At 39.4% G+C, this 14,443-nt stretch overlaps 1 protein-coding gene and 1 long non-coding RNA gene across 2 annotated transcripts in view; one reads left to right on the top strand and one right to left on the bottom strand.

The window, feature by feature from the left end:
- Window positions 1–2,525: 2,525 nt before the first annotated feature.
- The window catches only part of SPARCL1 (SPARC like 1), a 57,170-nt gene continuing 45,252 nt past the window's right edge, over window positions 2,526–14,443 (bottom strand). The window contains exons 8-11 of the mRNA XM_055297044.2: window positions 11,864–12,000; window positions 9,503–9,651; window positions 8,558–8,706; window positions 2,526–2,987 (exon numbers count right to left, since the gene is read on the bottom strand). Of these exons, the coding sequence (XP_055153019.1) occupies window positions 2,959–2,987; window positions 8,558–8,706; window positions 9,503–9,651; window positions 11,864–12,000 (464 nt within the window). The 3' untranslated portion in view covers window positions 2,526–2,958. The remainder of the gene's footprint in view (window positions 2,988–8,557; window positions 8,707–9,502; window positions 9,652–11,863; window positions 12,001–14,443) is intronic.
- Window positions 6,568–14,443, top strand: part of LOC129492147 (uncharacterized) — a 49,484-nt gene continuing 41,608 nt past the window's right edge. The window contains exons 1-2 of the long non-coding RNA XR_008660749.2: window positions 6,568–6,934; window positions 8,001–8,065. This is a non-coding gene — a long non-coding RNA (uncharacterized lncRNA). The remainder of the gene's footprint in view (window positions 6,935–8,000; window positions 8,066–14,443) is intronic.

Here is a 14,443-nt window from a genome sequence, read left to right as displayed (position 1 = left end):
CAATTTATTTCCCTTCTTTTCCTTTTTCATGTTTTTTTCTTTGTATTTTTCTTCTTTCTGGATTCAAACACTTTAATTTCTTTCTTCTTATTAGAAGTGGACCCATTAGAAATCATTAAATTACCCAATACAAGAATATGTTAAATTCCTTTATCTAGTGCAATAGAATCAGTCCAAATTTTACTATATATCTCTTCAATTACCTTTGCTTCAGTGGCCCTTGGAGCAACAAATTCAAGGAGCAGTGTGATCACCTAGAATCTCTATGCCCATCTAGTATTTAAGCCTTGTTACTAATGCCTTTATGGTTATGGGCAATATGAGTCACAAAATTCAAAGCTAAACTGAATAATTGCTTTCACACCAGGAGCTCCAACTTCCAAAATATCTCAATTACGCAGAGGTAGACTTACAGACTGATTACTGAGAAAATAACTTCATCTCTCAGGTTAGGATTAGAGTATGTCTTTATCACAAACAACCCACAATTAAAAATTGTGACCACCAAGAATATTAACGTGCCTTTATAATAGATGACCTAGCTGTACATATAAGAGCCTTAAATGATACAGAAATTTAAATTTTAAATTTTCTCTTACTAAATATTTTTCATTTCAAAATGAGTATTATTTTCAAATAAAGTTTTTTAGTAGATATTGAGGTGGTATCCTTACCTCGGTGTTAAAATCACTTTTCACTATTCTAAAATATTTTTGAAAGTTGTCTGAGGGTAAAAGATAATTTAGGCCTAATTTATATCTCTGAATACAACTTCACTGTTCCCAACAACCTAGTTTGTAATTAGCTAAGACCTTTTCAGCTTCATATAAAAACGTTCTGAAATTTGGAATAGTTTCTAAAATTATTTCTGTAGTTGGAAAAAATTACAAATAATACTTAATTAGATTTTGATTAATCAAATTGAACTTGATTATTTAGAAAGGACATAGTATGATATGGTTCTAGTTAAGAATAAGGTAGTTGGCCGGGTGCGGTGGCTCACGCCTGTAATCCCAGCACTTTGGGAGGCCGAGGTGGGCGGATCACGAGAGACCAGCCCGACAAACATGGTGAAACCCCGTCTCTACTAAAAATACAAAAATTAGCAGGGTGTGGTGGCGCACGCCTGTAATCCCAGCTACTCAGGAGGTTGAGGCAGGAGAATCACTTGAACCGGTGAGGCGGAGGTTGCAGTGAGCTGAGATTATGCCACTGCACTCCAGCCTGGGTGACAGAAAAGAGATAATGAATAAAACTTTGAAATACTCAGAGAAGATTATTCTGATAAAAAATAAACTATTCTGTAAGTATCTTTCAGATAAAATTCCTAGGGGCATATTCTCTCAGTGACTATCACAGATAAGGTTTGTAACAATAATAACAACAACAAATTTGTGATTATTTGAAAAAATAATAAAAGATAATTGTATTGATATCTTTCGTTTCAGCTAGAAAAATATTTTCTAAATAAAATATTTTTTAAAATTTTTAAATATTTTTCGAAATAAAAAGAAAATAAAAAACCATTTTCTTTCAAATAGTCAAAGTGGGCGACATGCCCTTTTATTGCCTTACTTCAGAACTTGGAAAACTATATTATGATGTCATGTTTTTGTGATCTAGCTTTTACTGTAATAGTTACCAAAGAAGAGCTCAAATAAAAACACAAATTTTTGCTCATGACAGGTTTTTTGCTATCAATTTATATAATAATATTTAATCTCTTTCTACATTGGACATCAAGACGCTTTATGGCCCTCTACCTGTTTTACCCTTACATTTTCTTTATTTTAAGGCAATGAATATGTAGAAATTTTTGCAGGGCTGCCCTCTTACCCAGCACACATGCTCAACTGCACAAAAAGTTAGAATTAGTTGGATCAAGCAGTGCATAATCTTTCACATTTTATTTTCATTTATTTATTTTTTGAGACAGGGCCTTGCCCTGTCACCCAGGCTGGAGTGCAGTGGCACAATAGCTCACTGCAGCCTTGACCTACTGGGCTCAAGTAATTCTTCTACCTAAGTCCACCAAGTCCCACCAAGTAGCTGGGACCACAGGTGCATGCCACCATGCCTGGCTATTTTTTTACGTTTTCACAGAGACAGGGTCTCTCCATGTTGCCTAGGCTGGTCTTGAACTCCTGACCTCAAGGAATCCTCTCACCTTGGCCTCCCAAAGTGTTGAGATTATAGGTGTGAGCCTCTGCACCCAGCTTGTTCTACATTTTAAATCAAATTTGGTAAAAAAGCACTTGAATTTATTTTTTTTTCTATTTAAACTTATATAATGATGAAGGACGTTAATGAGCAGCTCTTATCTTACCACTGAGTATTTGTTTCCTCTAAGAGATGTCTCACACTTTTTCCTCAACCACACACACACACACACACACACACACACACACACTTAAGGTAGTAGGGTTTAGGAAGCACAATTATAATTTGACATGAAGTGTGAGTCTTGGGTTGATCTTTCACATTTGATTGTCTAAATAATAACCGGAAATACACTTGAATAAGCATTTGGATTTTTATGGACTCTTTATTAGGGTATTAAGATATTGAAAATAATACACATAAACCACAGAAGAGTAGCATTCCATTTTCTTGAAGTGCACATGATATTATGAACAATACAAACGCATTATTTTTATAGTTAATAGTTTTATCATTAATTATCTCATAAGTCGATGCAGAGAGGGAAATTACTATGAATTAAACTGTTCACAATGTACAGTATTTTGCATATGTTGACTTTACTTAGTTTTACATTTTTGTTTCCAAAGTTAATGTTAAATACCTGGTGTATAGGTTGTTATCAAGCAATTACTCTCATTGTCATACATGCAAACATTTTGCTAAATATAAATCTACAAGTATCAACAGCTGCATATATTTCTGAAGTGGTTAGAACAGAGGAGGATGCAGGAAAGTTGAGTTCTTTAAAATCTTCATTCAAAACAAGAGATTTTCATCTATGTCCTCTATAAAAAACAAGAAGCAAAACAACACTTTTAGAAAGTAGCCAGAGTAGTAGCACAAACAATATTAGAGTTGGGGGATTAGAGAAACCATCTAATAAGGCAGTATAATGGTGATCCTCAACTCTGGTAGGGCATCAACATCACTCATGAACTTTTACAAATATGTATTTTTAGGCCTCACCTCTGGACTCTACAATCAGAATCCCTAGGGGTGGACTAATGGCATGTAGACATTGAGAAAACTCTGCAGGTAATTTGGCTGCAGGGTTGAGAACCACTGATAGAGGAAGAGCAGGTTAATGGGAGGTCCAGCCAAGAAGTGCCAAGTATACTAATCTAGAAGGTGAGCTGAAATATAATGGAAATAAATAGAAGTGTAGTGCTAGGTAAATCCAGTTTTTAATTGAGTAGCTTGTGAAAGAAATTGCTGCCATACCTGTGGAAGAAGACAGCAGCCTCTAGCAAATATAAGATCACTCCTTACCAACATGGCCCACCCTAACAAACTGTTATACTACTCTGTGTGGGCACTAGGTAATTTTCCTGCTAATAATCTTTGTCTAGCCTAGAGAATGGGAAAGATTATGGACTTTGATTTTTTTTTGAGTACTGGCTTCATATGGAAAATGGAGATAATAGCTTCATTACTTACACATTTCCTTATATTTGCACCCATAGCCTTTGTCTTCTTTCTGTTGCTCAGATAAGAGATTGTCCTTTTTCTTGACGTTAAGGCTAATTCCTCTACCTATGCTCAAGATCTCTTCTGACCTTCACAAGATTCTCCTTTTACTTTCCTCTTTTTTTCTTACATCCTTCTTCCACCTTTCCTTTTTTACTAGACCCTTCCATTAGCATTTAAATATGTTTCATATTTAGCCTCTAGAACAGTGCCTGCATTTATGTAGACCATCTGTAAAGATTTCTTTTTTTTTTTTTTTGCAACAGAGTCTCGCTCTTTGACCCAGGCCGGACTGAAGTGGCGCTATCTTGGCTCACTGCAAGCTCTGCCGCCCAGGTTCACGCCATTCTCCTGCCTCAGCCTCCCGAGTGGCTGGGACTACAGGTGCCCGCCACCACGCCCGGCTAATTTTTTGTATTTTTAGTAGAGACGGGGTTTCACCGTGTTAGCCAAGATGGTCTGGATCTCCTGAACTCGTGATCCGCCCGCCTCGGCCTGCCAAAGTGCTGGGATTACAGGCGTGAGCCACTGCGCCCGGCCTGTAAAGATTTCTTGAGCAAATGAATGAATAAATGAAAGGAGTGCTCAAATCTCTTTTATTCTAAAAAATGCTCCCCTTACTCTGTATCTTTTCTAGGTCTTTCCTGCACTCAAACATTCACTCCTTACCCTTTCTCACCTCCCTTTTCTTCTCAACCTATAGAATGTGACTTCCATCTCTACCATTCCACCAAAACTAACCAAGGCCACCCAGGATATCCTTATTTCTTTCATCTTCTTTGACATCTCAGTTGCATTTGGCACTGTTAATCTCTTCCTCCTCTTTGAAACACCTCCTTTGCATGGCACTATCCTGGTTTTCTTCCTTCATTTCAGGAGAAACTTCATTCTCCTTACTGAATTCTTTCTTCCTCCCCTATCCATCATCTAGATGTTGTTGTTTCTCAGTGCAGTATTCAATCCTAGATCCCTTTTCATGTAAATCAATGCGTTTTCCTTGGGAGAATTAATTCCCTTCCCTGGTGTCAATTATTCTTTGTATGCTTATAATCCTCAAATATGCATTTCAGTTCCAAAACCCTGTCTTGAGATATAAGCGGCCAACAAATATATATAAAGTTCCATGTTACTAATCATCAGGAAAATTTAAATCAAAACCATCTCACAATGAGATGCCATTTCACACCAGTCAGAATGGCTATAATTAAAAAGTCTAAAAACAACATGCTGGTGAAGCTGCAGAGAAAAAGGAATGCTTAGACACTGGTAATGTAAATTAGTTGAGCCACTGTGGAAAGCAGTTTGAAGATTTCTCAAAGAACTTAAAACAGATCTACTATTCAACCCAGCAATCCCACTACTGGGTATATTTATAAAAAAATCATTTTACTAAAAAGACACATGCACTCATGCTCGCTGCAGCACTATTCACAATAGGAAAGACATAAAATCAATGTAGGTGCCCATCAGTGGTGGGCAGGGTAGGGATAATGGTAGTTTTGACGGAGTGGTAGAGATAATGGCCAAACCATAATTACTTTTGCATGAAACTAACACTTAGGAGACAACCTAATACTTTACAATTCAACGTATCTAAAATGGAATTTGTCATTTACTCCAAATCCACTTCTGTTCTTGTGTTTTCTCAGTGGAAGTTGCCTCTATTTACCTCTATTTACCCTGCCTGTTCTGAGCCAGGGACCTAGGCATTGCACTTCTCTTTTCAATCTCTCACCTGTCTGCTCTCTGCTCCCACATATTTCCTATTAAATATTGTCTTATTTCCACATGCTATACATTTGAGTATGCTTATATCTTAAAATATATCTTGAATATGTTTACTTCTCTTTTTTTTTCCCCTTTGGTCACTCCCCTAGTTCAAGTTCTCATCAGCTCTTGCCTGGGTTTACCACAATATTCTCTCAACAGTTCTTTGGCCCCACCACAATGTAACCAGGGGAATCCGTCTTAAATACAAACCCAGGGAAATCACTGGCTTGTTTGAAACACTTTGGTGATTCCCCAGTACTCTTAGGATAATGTCTTTAAATGGCTTAGGGGAACTTGCGTCATCTGAGTTGTTTACCCTGTTAGTCTCACTTGGAGGGTTTTCTGACGATTAGCATGGGTATGTGTCAATGCATGGTATGCATGGGCGCAAAATAAATGAGGACTCCTGCACCTGTTACCTGACCCATTTTTACAGATAAGGAAAATGAGACTCACTGAGGATAAACAACATGTCCTAATTCACACAGCTAGTTAATAACAGCTATGTGAGGAATATATGAGCACATCTATCACAGGCAGTTAAAATTCAGGAAAACATTGGCTAAACTTTATCTTCTCCTTCTGTAGATTTCTCAGCCTTGAAGGAAAGAAGGGTATACTTACAAATAGATTTGTTTTTCTTTAGCTACATTCCAAAGCAGTAAGTTGTTTACATGTTCTGACTGAATATTTAGTATCTGCTTTATTGGTTTGTTATGTGATAATTTTTTCCTTTCTTCAAAATAAGGCAATGATGGCCAAACCACAGTGCACAAACAAGATCATTAGCAGCTTTGTAAATGACTGGACTTTAAGTCCTTCCTGCTCCTCCCAGACAACCGCCCAGCGGAGCCTGGGTGAGCTTACACACTGAAGAGCTGCCAGAAGCTTTGCAAAAGGAAGAATGAGATGCAACTGGTTTTCTTAAGTAAAATGGCCTCTGTTTAAATTCGCCTTTTTATCAGTCCTTTAAAATCACATGTCATATAAACAGGCATCCATAAATACATCCCATCCCAGCTGAGTTTTCCCCTCTAGATAATGGTGGGCAGGGCAGGACAGAAGGATATATTTGAATTTTTATAAGTACTCTGCTTGTATCATAGATGTTAGAAAGACAATCGACATCCAACCCCCCGTGGTCTCCTTCTCCTCCTCCTGCTGTAGCAGGATTGGTCAGTGTGACCAATAGAATGAGGCAGAAGTCATGATATATAACTTCTGAGGTTAGGTTATAAAAGACATTGGGGCCTCAGTCTTGGTTTTTTTCTCTCTTTCTGCCTGGTCACTCGCTCTGGAGGAAACTAGATACCATGCTGTGGGCAGCCCTGTGGACGAGAGGCCTACACGATGGGATACTGAAGGCTCCTGCAAAGAGCCATGGGAGTGAGCTTAGAAGTAGACCCTTAGCCGCAGTCAAGCCATCAGATAACTGCCGCACTGCATGACCCCTTGACCACAACCTAATGAGAGATCCTAATCCAGAGCCATCCAGGTTAGTTACTGTGACATTCCTGACCCTTGGAAACCGTGAGAAAGAATTTAACCTGTTAAGTTGTGGGGTGATTCACCATGCAGCATAGACAACTAATACACAGCACTAGGTACTTACAAAAATACACGTCCTTTCACAGAATGTTTATTTCACAGAATGATATTGCAAGGAAAAGGACTGACCCTCTCTGCTTACCTATTTATTAATAAGTAAATCCTCATACTTTCACCTCTTCCTCTCTAATTTCAAGGCCTTCCACATATGCATGGGGGAAGTTTGCACAAGTTATTTCTTTTTGGGAACTTTCGACGTTTGATGAACTGACTTTCTTTAACGGCTTAGCTGCATGTTTATCCCAAGGGTATATTGTAAACATGAATGAAATCTCTGTTTCAGAGATTTGATGTTCACTGTTAATTTATGTTCTGTGAGTGGTATTTTTCTTATTTATTTATTTTAATTGACAAATAAAAATGGTATGTATTTATCATGTAAAACATGACCTTTTAAAATATATATACATTGTGGAATGGCTAAATTGATCTGATTAACGAATGCATTACCTCACATACTATCATTTTTGTGTGTGTGTGGTGAGAATTGCGAGTAGATTCGAATGCTCATTGTTTGAACATCTTTCATTTTTTTTTTTTTTTTGAGACCAAGTCTCACTCCATCACCCAGGCTGTAGTGCAGTGTTGGGATCTTGGCTCACTGCAACCTCTGCCTCCTGGGTTCAAGCAATTCTCCTGCCTCAGCCTCCCGAGTAGCTGGGATTACAGCACGTGCCACCAAGCCCGCCTAATTTTTGTATTTTTGGTAGAGGCGGGGTTTCACCATGTTGGCCAGGCTAGTCTCTAACTCCTGACCTCATGTGATCCACCCACCTCGGCCTCCCAAAGTGCTGGGATTACAGGCATGAGCCACGGTGCCCAGCCTTTCATATCTTAATTATTGAAAACATACCTGCTCATAAAATTCAAGTCTAACTTAAGGAAAGAAAAGGAAACATATTAAGACATAACCCAGCAAAACAAGCATCTAAATTTAATTTCCTCCACTGCAGGAGTAAAGAAAGAATACTCTGATCTACCCTCCCACAGCTCCCATTCATTGAGGATGAAGCCATGGGTGAGTTTTGGGTTAAAGGATTATCCTGGCACTAATTGTGATGTAAAATCCAGTCTTTAGTGTGTTGGTAATGGATTCTGAGATGTTCTGACATCTCCCATTGTCAGAAATGGGCTTGCTTTTTTATTCTTTATGTGTAATTTTGAAAAGTTTGGCCCAAGGCCCAGGTTAAGGTAGGATATGAAATAAGGAAGGACACAAAGCCTGCTGAGATTTGGCCCAACTCTGGATTCACACATCTTTTTAGGCTTAGCTGACTGTTGAGACCTCAATGCATGTTCACCCTTGCTACCCTTTGAAAACAGTGCCATAAAGGTACTGTTTTCGCAATGACAGCAGGTACACCAAGGGAGTCCTATCTGGGAAGCTGCCACCTTTTTGTTTCTAGCTTCCAATTTGAACATGTGGCAGGCCTCTCTATGAAGCATGCAGGGCTTAGGGCTTGTCTGGGGGAAGAAGACATCCCTCTTCTTTGGCTGGTGATGAATTTACCTTCTTTAATTCCAAAGCAGTGGCCCCACTCCTTCAGGGTGATGTGCTTATCCTTGTTGGGGTCACACTCCTCAAAGAAACGGGTTATGCAGTGTTCCATGGGCACCAGAGATGCTCGCAGAGGAGCAAGTTCAGAATGTGTCAAGACTCTGCAATGAAATACATGGCATCCTATTAATTGAGTAGCTTGTGCATGAAGATTTAACCCTGAGGCTCACCAAGGACATTTTTCTCCCATAAGATTGCTGTATATGTGATATAAATAGAATACCGATAAAAACTGCCAACGAAATAAACTGTTTGTGGGTCAGGTTGACAGCTTTTGGGATGTCGATTCACAAGGTTTCTGTCTTCACAGGAATGTCCTTCCCCCACCCTAAATCTATAGGGGTGTACCCAGCAGTCATGTTGGTACAACCTGGTTCTCATCCACTGGCCATACCTGATTGTTTTAGATGTAGTCACTTGACCCACATTGGCCCAATCTTGGGAATTTAGGATCAAGAATGAGAAAGTTGAAGGAGTCTCTGTGGGAAGCTGGACCTTAACATGTAAACTTGGGAGCTGTGGTGTAGCCATATTCTGCTATCTTCATAGCAGCTTTTTTTTTTTAAATGAATATTACATAGCTTTGATGATTGCGATAAGGGGACTTCAAAAAGTTCATTGAGAAATGGAATTAAAAGATAAAAATTATAAAACATAAACTTTATCAACATAAGCTCTATCAAGTTCCAGACTTTTTTTTATTATTATTATTATACCTTGAGTTCTAGGGTGAATCATACACAGCAGCTTTGTGTTTAGACTCCTAACCAGGCATTTCAGTATTCTAAAATGGAACTGGGAAATGTCCTAAATCTGTTTAGATTTTCCTTTTGCATAGATATGTAGATATTTTATCAGAGAGATAAATCTAGAAATGGAAAGGTAAACAGTTCTTACCTATCCATAGGGTGTTGGTCAAGTTCACTAAACTGCCAGTGCACAGGATACACATACATGTGGTAGTTTTTCTTAAAGTCCCTTAAGAGAAGGTCAATGGGATGGTCCCCAGCCAAGAGCCTCTTTTCATCCAGGTAAATTTTCTTGACCTGGGATTAGGAAGGCAGAAGACTGTCAGAGAATCAGACAAATGTAATGGACTTGTCACTTGCTAAACTTTACGTGAAGAGTGACAGTAACATGATAGGAGAAAACAAGCTCAGGACATCATGTGCAACCAAATGAAATTCCTTCCAACCAATACTACAGGCCTTTCTCATGTCTACACAGAATAGCACCTGATGTAAGAATCCTCTGGTTTTTAGAAGAAATTTAAATCTTTTTTAAACTTTTAAATATTGTAAGTATTTTTTGCCTCTTTCTTTTAACCAAGTAATGTTCACTGCATTTCTTTTTAAAACTATGAGGTTTTAATGAAAAGGGCTGAATTGACTTGGGCGATTAGTTAGTGAAAAGTGCTGCTCCTTCCCCCAATGACAGAGTCCATTCTTAGTCTTCTAGGTCATCCATCCAGTGCCCATTCAGTCTTGCTTTTGCCCTGGTGTGTTACTGCTTGGCCAGCCCCATTGAAATTTCCCTGTTTCATAGCTAATACCCTCAAGGCTCTCTGTGACAAGGTATTCAAGACGGGGGCTAGAAATTATTGTTGAGCAGTGAATGTGAAAGTCTCAGCTTGTGAAGTTGACTCTTATTTCACTGAGTAATTGGAAGCAAGCAGAACCTCCACCTGCTCCCAGAACCACAACTTTGCTCCCTGTGACCTTCCTGTGCTCCTAACCTAAGTCCAATCCCTCTCATCTGGGTGGGACATGTATCGAAGGACGCCCTCTGGCAGTTGTGCGCATTCTCTGCTGCCCACTAATATTTCCTTCTTGGCTGGGTTATTTCCAGAAGCATACAAACATCCTCTACCATATCCCACTGCTAGGTGGGACTCCTTTTTTTTTTTTTTTTTTGAGACAGAGTCTTGCTGTCGCCCAGGCTGGAGTGCAGTGGCGCGATCTCGGCTCACTGCAGGCTCCGCCCCCCGGGGTTCACGCCATTCTCCTGCCTCATCCTCCTGAGTAGCTGGCACTACAGGCTCCCGCCACCACGCCTGGCTAATTTTTTGTATTTTTAGTAGAGATGGGGTTTCACTGTGTTAACCAGGATGGTCTCGATCTCCTTACCTCATGATCTGCCCGCCTTGGCCTCCCAAAGTGCTGGGATTACAGGCATGAGCCACCGCGCCCGGCCTAGGTGGGACTCTTGAACTCACTTTCCCCTCCAGCTGCCACCCCATTTCTCTTTATTAATTCATAGCAAAACTCCTTGAAAGGATTGTCTATACTTGCTGCATCCACATCCTTCCTCCTAGTCTCTGTTGAACTCTGTCCACTGGAGCTTCCCTCCTGAAACATGCTCCCACCCCAGGAACAGCTCCTATCTAGGTCAACTATGACCTTGACATGCTAAATCTCTGGCCAATTCTCAGTCCTCAGCTCACAACCTATGAACAGCATCTGACACAGTTAATGCACACCCTCCTTCTTGTTTTATTTGTCTTCACACCATGTTTAATCCCAACTGACATACTTATACATATATTTGCTGATTTGGTTATATTTACATAAATGCTCATTTTACTATATATAATTGCATATATGCATATATGTGTATATATACGCATATATGCATATACAAACATTACATACACACACACATATATACTTATTTGTTTAGAGTCTGTCTCTTCACCCAGAATGTAAACTCATGAAGGCAGAGATTTTCTTTTTGTTGCTGTATCTCCAGTATTTAGGTCAATTTCTGGCACCCAGGATGCACTCAATAACTATCTGGTGAATGAATTGTCTCTGGAAGCTTCTGGAATCAATGTTCTGTGCTTTTTAATCTTGATATATTACTGATATTTTGAGTAATGGATTTACTTTATATCATACATCTATGTCTGGCCTATGAGAACAAAACAAACTCTTAGATTTAAATAAGATGTTTGGACTGACTATATCAATGCTAAATTTATATTAACTTTGCTCAACCAGAGCTTGCTCTAGGTAGGAATTGAAGAGCCCTAATTCAGGCCACTGACCATTGGGAAGAATGGGGCGGTATGGTGGTGTCTGAAACCTTGTGGCATGAATGGTGGCATCTATTATTTTGTTAAGCCACATGGGCTAACCAGGCGTGGGGAAGCACAGTGGGCTTTTGCCAGTATGCAGAGGTAGGTAGCCCCCCCACCACATCTTTCTTCCTCATGCCCTGTAGACAGAAATTGAAGAAGCTAAACTGTGGATAACTTACTTTATTTCTCTGCTTCTCATTTAAATAGCCAGCGTGTTCAGAGTTGGCTTCATAAAGCTGCATGAGGATATTCTTGAGCCAGTCTCTCATCCGTAGAGGAAACTGAATCACTTCAAAGTCCGTACAAGTAGGAATAGCTGTTACAAGCAGAAAACGTACTGTAATCTTTGGGCTTATTCGTGTCCTATGGCAAGTCCTCATAATAGGAAGCTTAACAACTTCTGGCAACTGACAGAGCTTTCTCAGGGCCCCATTATTATGACAGTGGTCCTCAGCCCTGGCAGCAGCACAACAGAATTGCCTGGGGTTTTAAAAAACATACCAAATGCCAGCTTCCAATCAAGTAAATTCTGATGTGATTGGTCTGGTGTGAAGTCTGGGCATCAGGATGTTTTTAAAGCTCCAAGATCTATTTGGATGTGCAGCTAGGCCCCAGAATCACTGCTGTAGAATCAGAGTTGAAATTTGTAGGTGGAGGGCACAAGTGCTATTGAGTAGAGAAAAAGGTAGATATTAGCTGATACTACAGTAAGAAATAATGCTAAATCTCAGTGGCTTAAAGAAACAAAAGTCAATTTTGCAATCCTGCTACAAGTCCAATACAAGTTGGCAGGAGGGCTCTGCTCATTGCAATCTCCCCAGAGCTCAGGATCACTGCCGTTTTTTTTTTTTTTTTTAATTATACTTTAAGTTCTGAGATATATGTGCAGAATGTGCAGGTTCGTTACATAGGTATACACGTGCCATGGTGGTTTGCTGCACCCATCAACCCATCATCTACATTAGGTATTTCTCCTAATGCTGTCCCTCCCCTAGTCCCCCAGCCCCTGACAGGCCCTGGTGTATGATGTTCCCCTCCCTGTGTCCATGTGTTTTCACTGTTCAACTCCCACTTATAAGTGAGAACATGCAGTGTTTGGTTTTCTGTTCCTGTGTTAGTTTGCTGAGAACGATGGTTTCCAGCTTCATCCATGTCCCTGCAAAGGACATGAACTCATCCTTTTTTATGGCTGCATAGTATTCCATGGTGTATATGTGTCATGTTTTCTTTATCCAGTCTACCACTGATGGGCATTTTGGTTGGTTCCAAGTCTTTGCTATTGTGAACAGTGCTATAATAAACATATGTGTGAATGCGTCTTTATAGTAGAATGATTTATAATCCTTTGGGTATATACCCAGTAATGGGATTGCTGTATCAAATGGTATTTCTAGTTCTAGATCCTTGAGGAATTGCCACACTGTCTTCCACAATGATTGAACTAATTTTCTCCCACCAACAGTATGAAAGCGTTCCTATTTCTCCACATCCTCTCTAGTATCTGTTGTTTCCTGACTTTTTAATGATCACCACTCTAACTGGCGAGAGATGGTATCTCATTGTGGTTTTGATTTGTGTTTCTCTAATGACCAGTGATTATGAGCTTTTATTCGTATGTTTTTTGGCCACATAAATGTCTTCTTTTGAGAAGTGTCTGTTCATATCCTTCACCCACTTTTTGATGGGGTTGTTTTTTTCTTGTAAATTTGTATCAGTTCCTTGTAGATTCTGGGTATAAGCCCTTAGTTAGGTGGACAGATTGCAAAAATTTTCTCCCGTTCTGTAGGTTGCCTGTTTACTCTGATGATAGTTTCTTTTGCTGTGCAGAAGCTCTTTAGTTTAATTAGATCCCATTAGTCAATTTTGGCTTTTGTTGTCATTGCTTTTGGTGTTTTAGTCATGAAGTCTTCGCCCATGCCTATGTCCTGAATGGTATTGCCTAAGTTTTCTTCTAGGGTTTTTATGGTTTTAGGTCTTATGTTTAAGTCTTTAATCCATCTTGAGTTAATTTTTGTATTAAGTGTAAGGAAGGGATCCAGTTTCAGTTTTCTGCATCTGGCTAGCCAGTTTTCCCAGCACCATTTATTAAATAAGGAATCCTTTCCCCATTGCTTGTTTTTGTCGGGTTTGTCAAATATCAGGTGGTTGCAGATGTGTGGCGTTATTTCTGAGCCATCTGCTCTGTTCCATTGGTCTATATATCTGTTTTGATACCAGTATCATGCTGTTTTAGTTACTGTAGCCTTGTAGTATAGTTTGAAGTTAGGTAGCATGATGCCTCCAGCTTTGTTCTTTTTGCTTAGGATTGTCTTGGATATATGGGCTCTTTTTTGGTTCCATATGAACTTTAAAGTAGTTTTTTTCTAATTCTGTGAAGAAAGTCAGTGGTAGCTTGATGGGGATAGGATTGAATCTATAAATTACTTTGGGCAGTACAACCATTTTCACGATATTGATTCTTCCTATCCGTGAGCATTTGTTTGTGTCCTCTCTTATTTCCTTCAGCAATGGTTTGTAGTTCTCCTTGAAGAGGTCCTTCACATCCATTGTAAGTTGTATTCTTAGGTATTTTATTCTCTTTGTAGCAATTGCGAATGGGCATTCACTCATGATTTGGCTCTCTGCTTGTCTGTTATTGGTATATAGGAATGCTTGTGATTTTCGTACATTGATTTTGTATCCTGAGACTTTGCTGAAGTTGCTTATCAGCTTTAGGAGATTTTGGACTGAGACGATGGGGTTTTCTAAATATACAATCA

This window comes from Symphalangus syndactylus, chromosome 10 (genome assembly GCF_028878055.3).
Source record: "Symphalangus syndactylus isolate Jambi chromosome 10, NHGRI_mSymSyn1-v2.1_pri, whole genome shotgun sequence".
Lineage (NCBI taxonomy): Eukaryota > Metazoa > Chordata > Mammalia > Primates > Hylobatidae > Symphalangus > Symphalangus syndactylus.
Note: the sequence above shows the minus strand (reverse complement) of the source record. Positions and strands in the feature narration are given on the sequence as shown.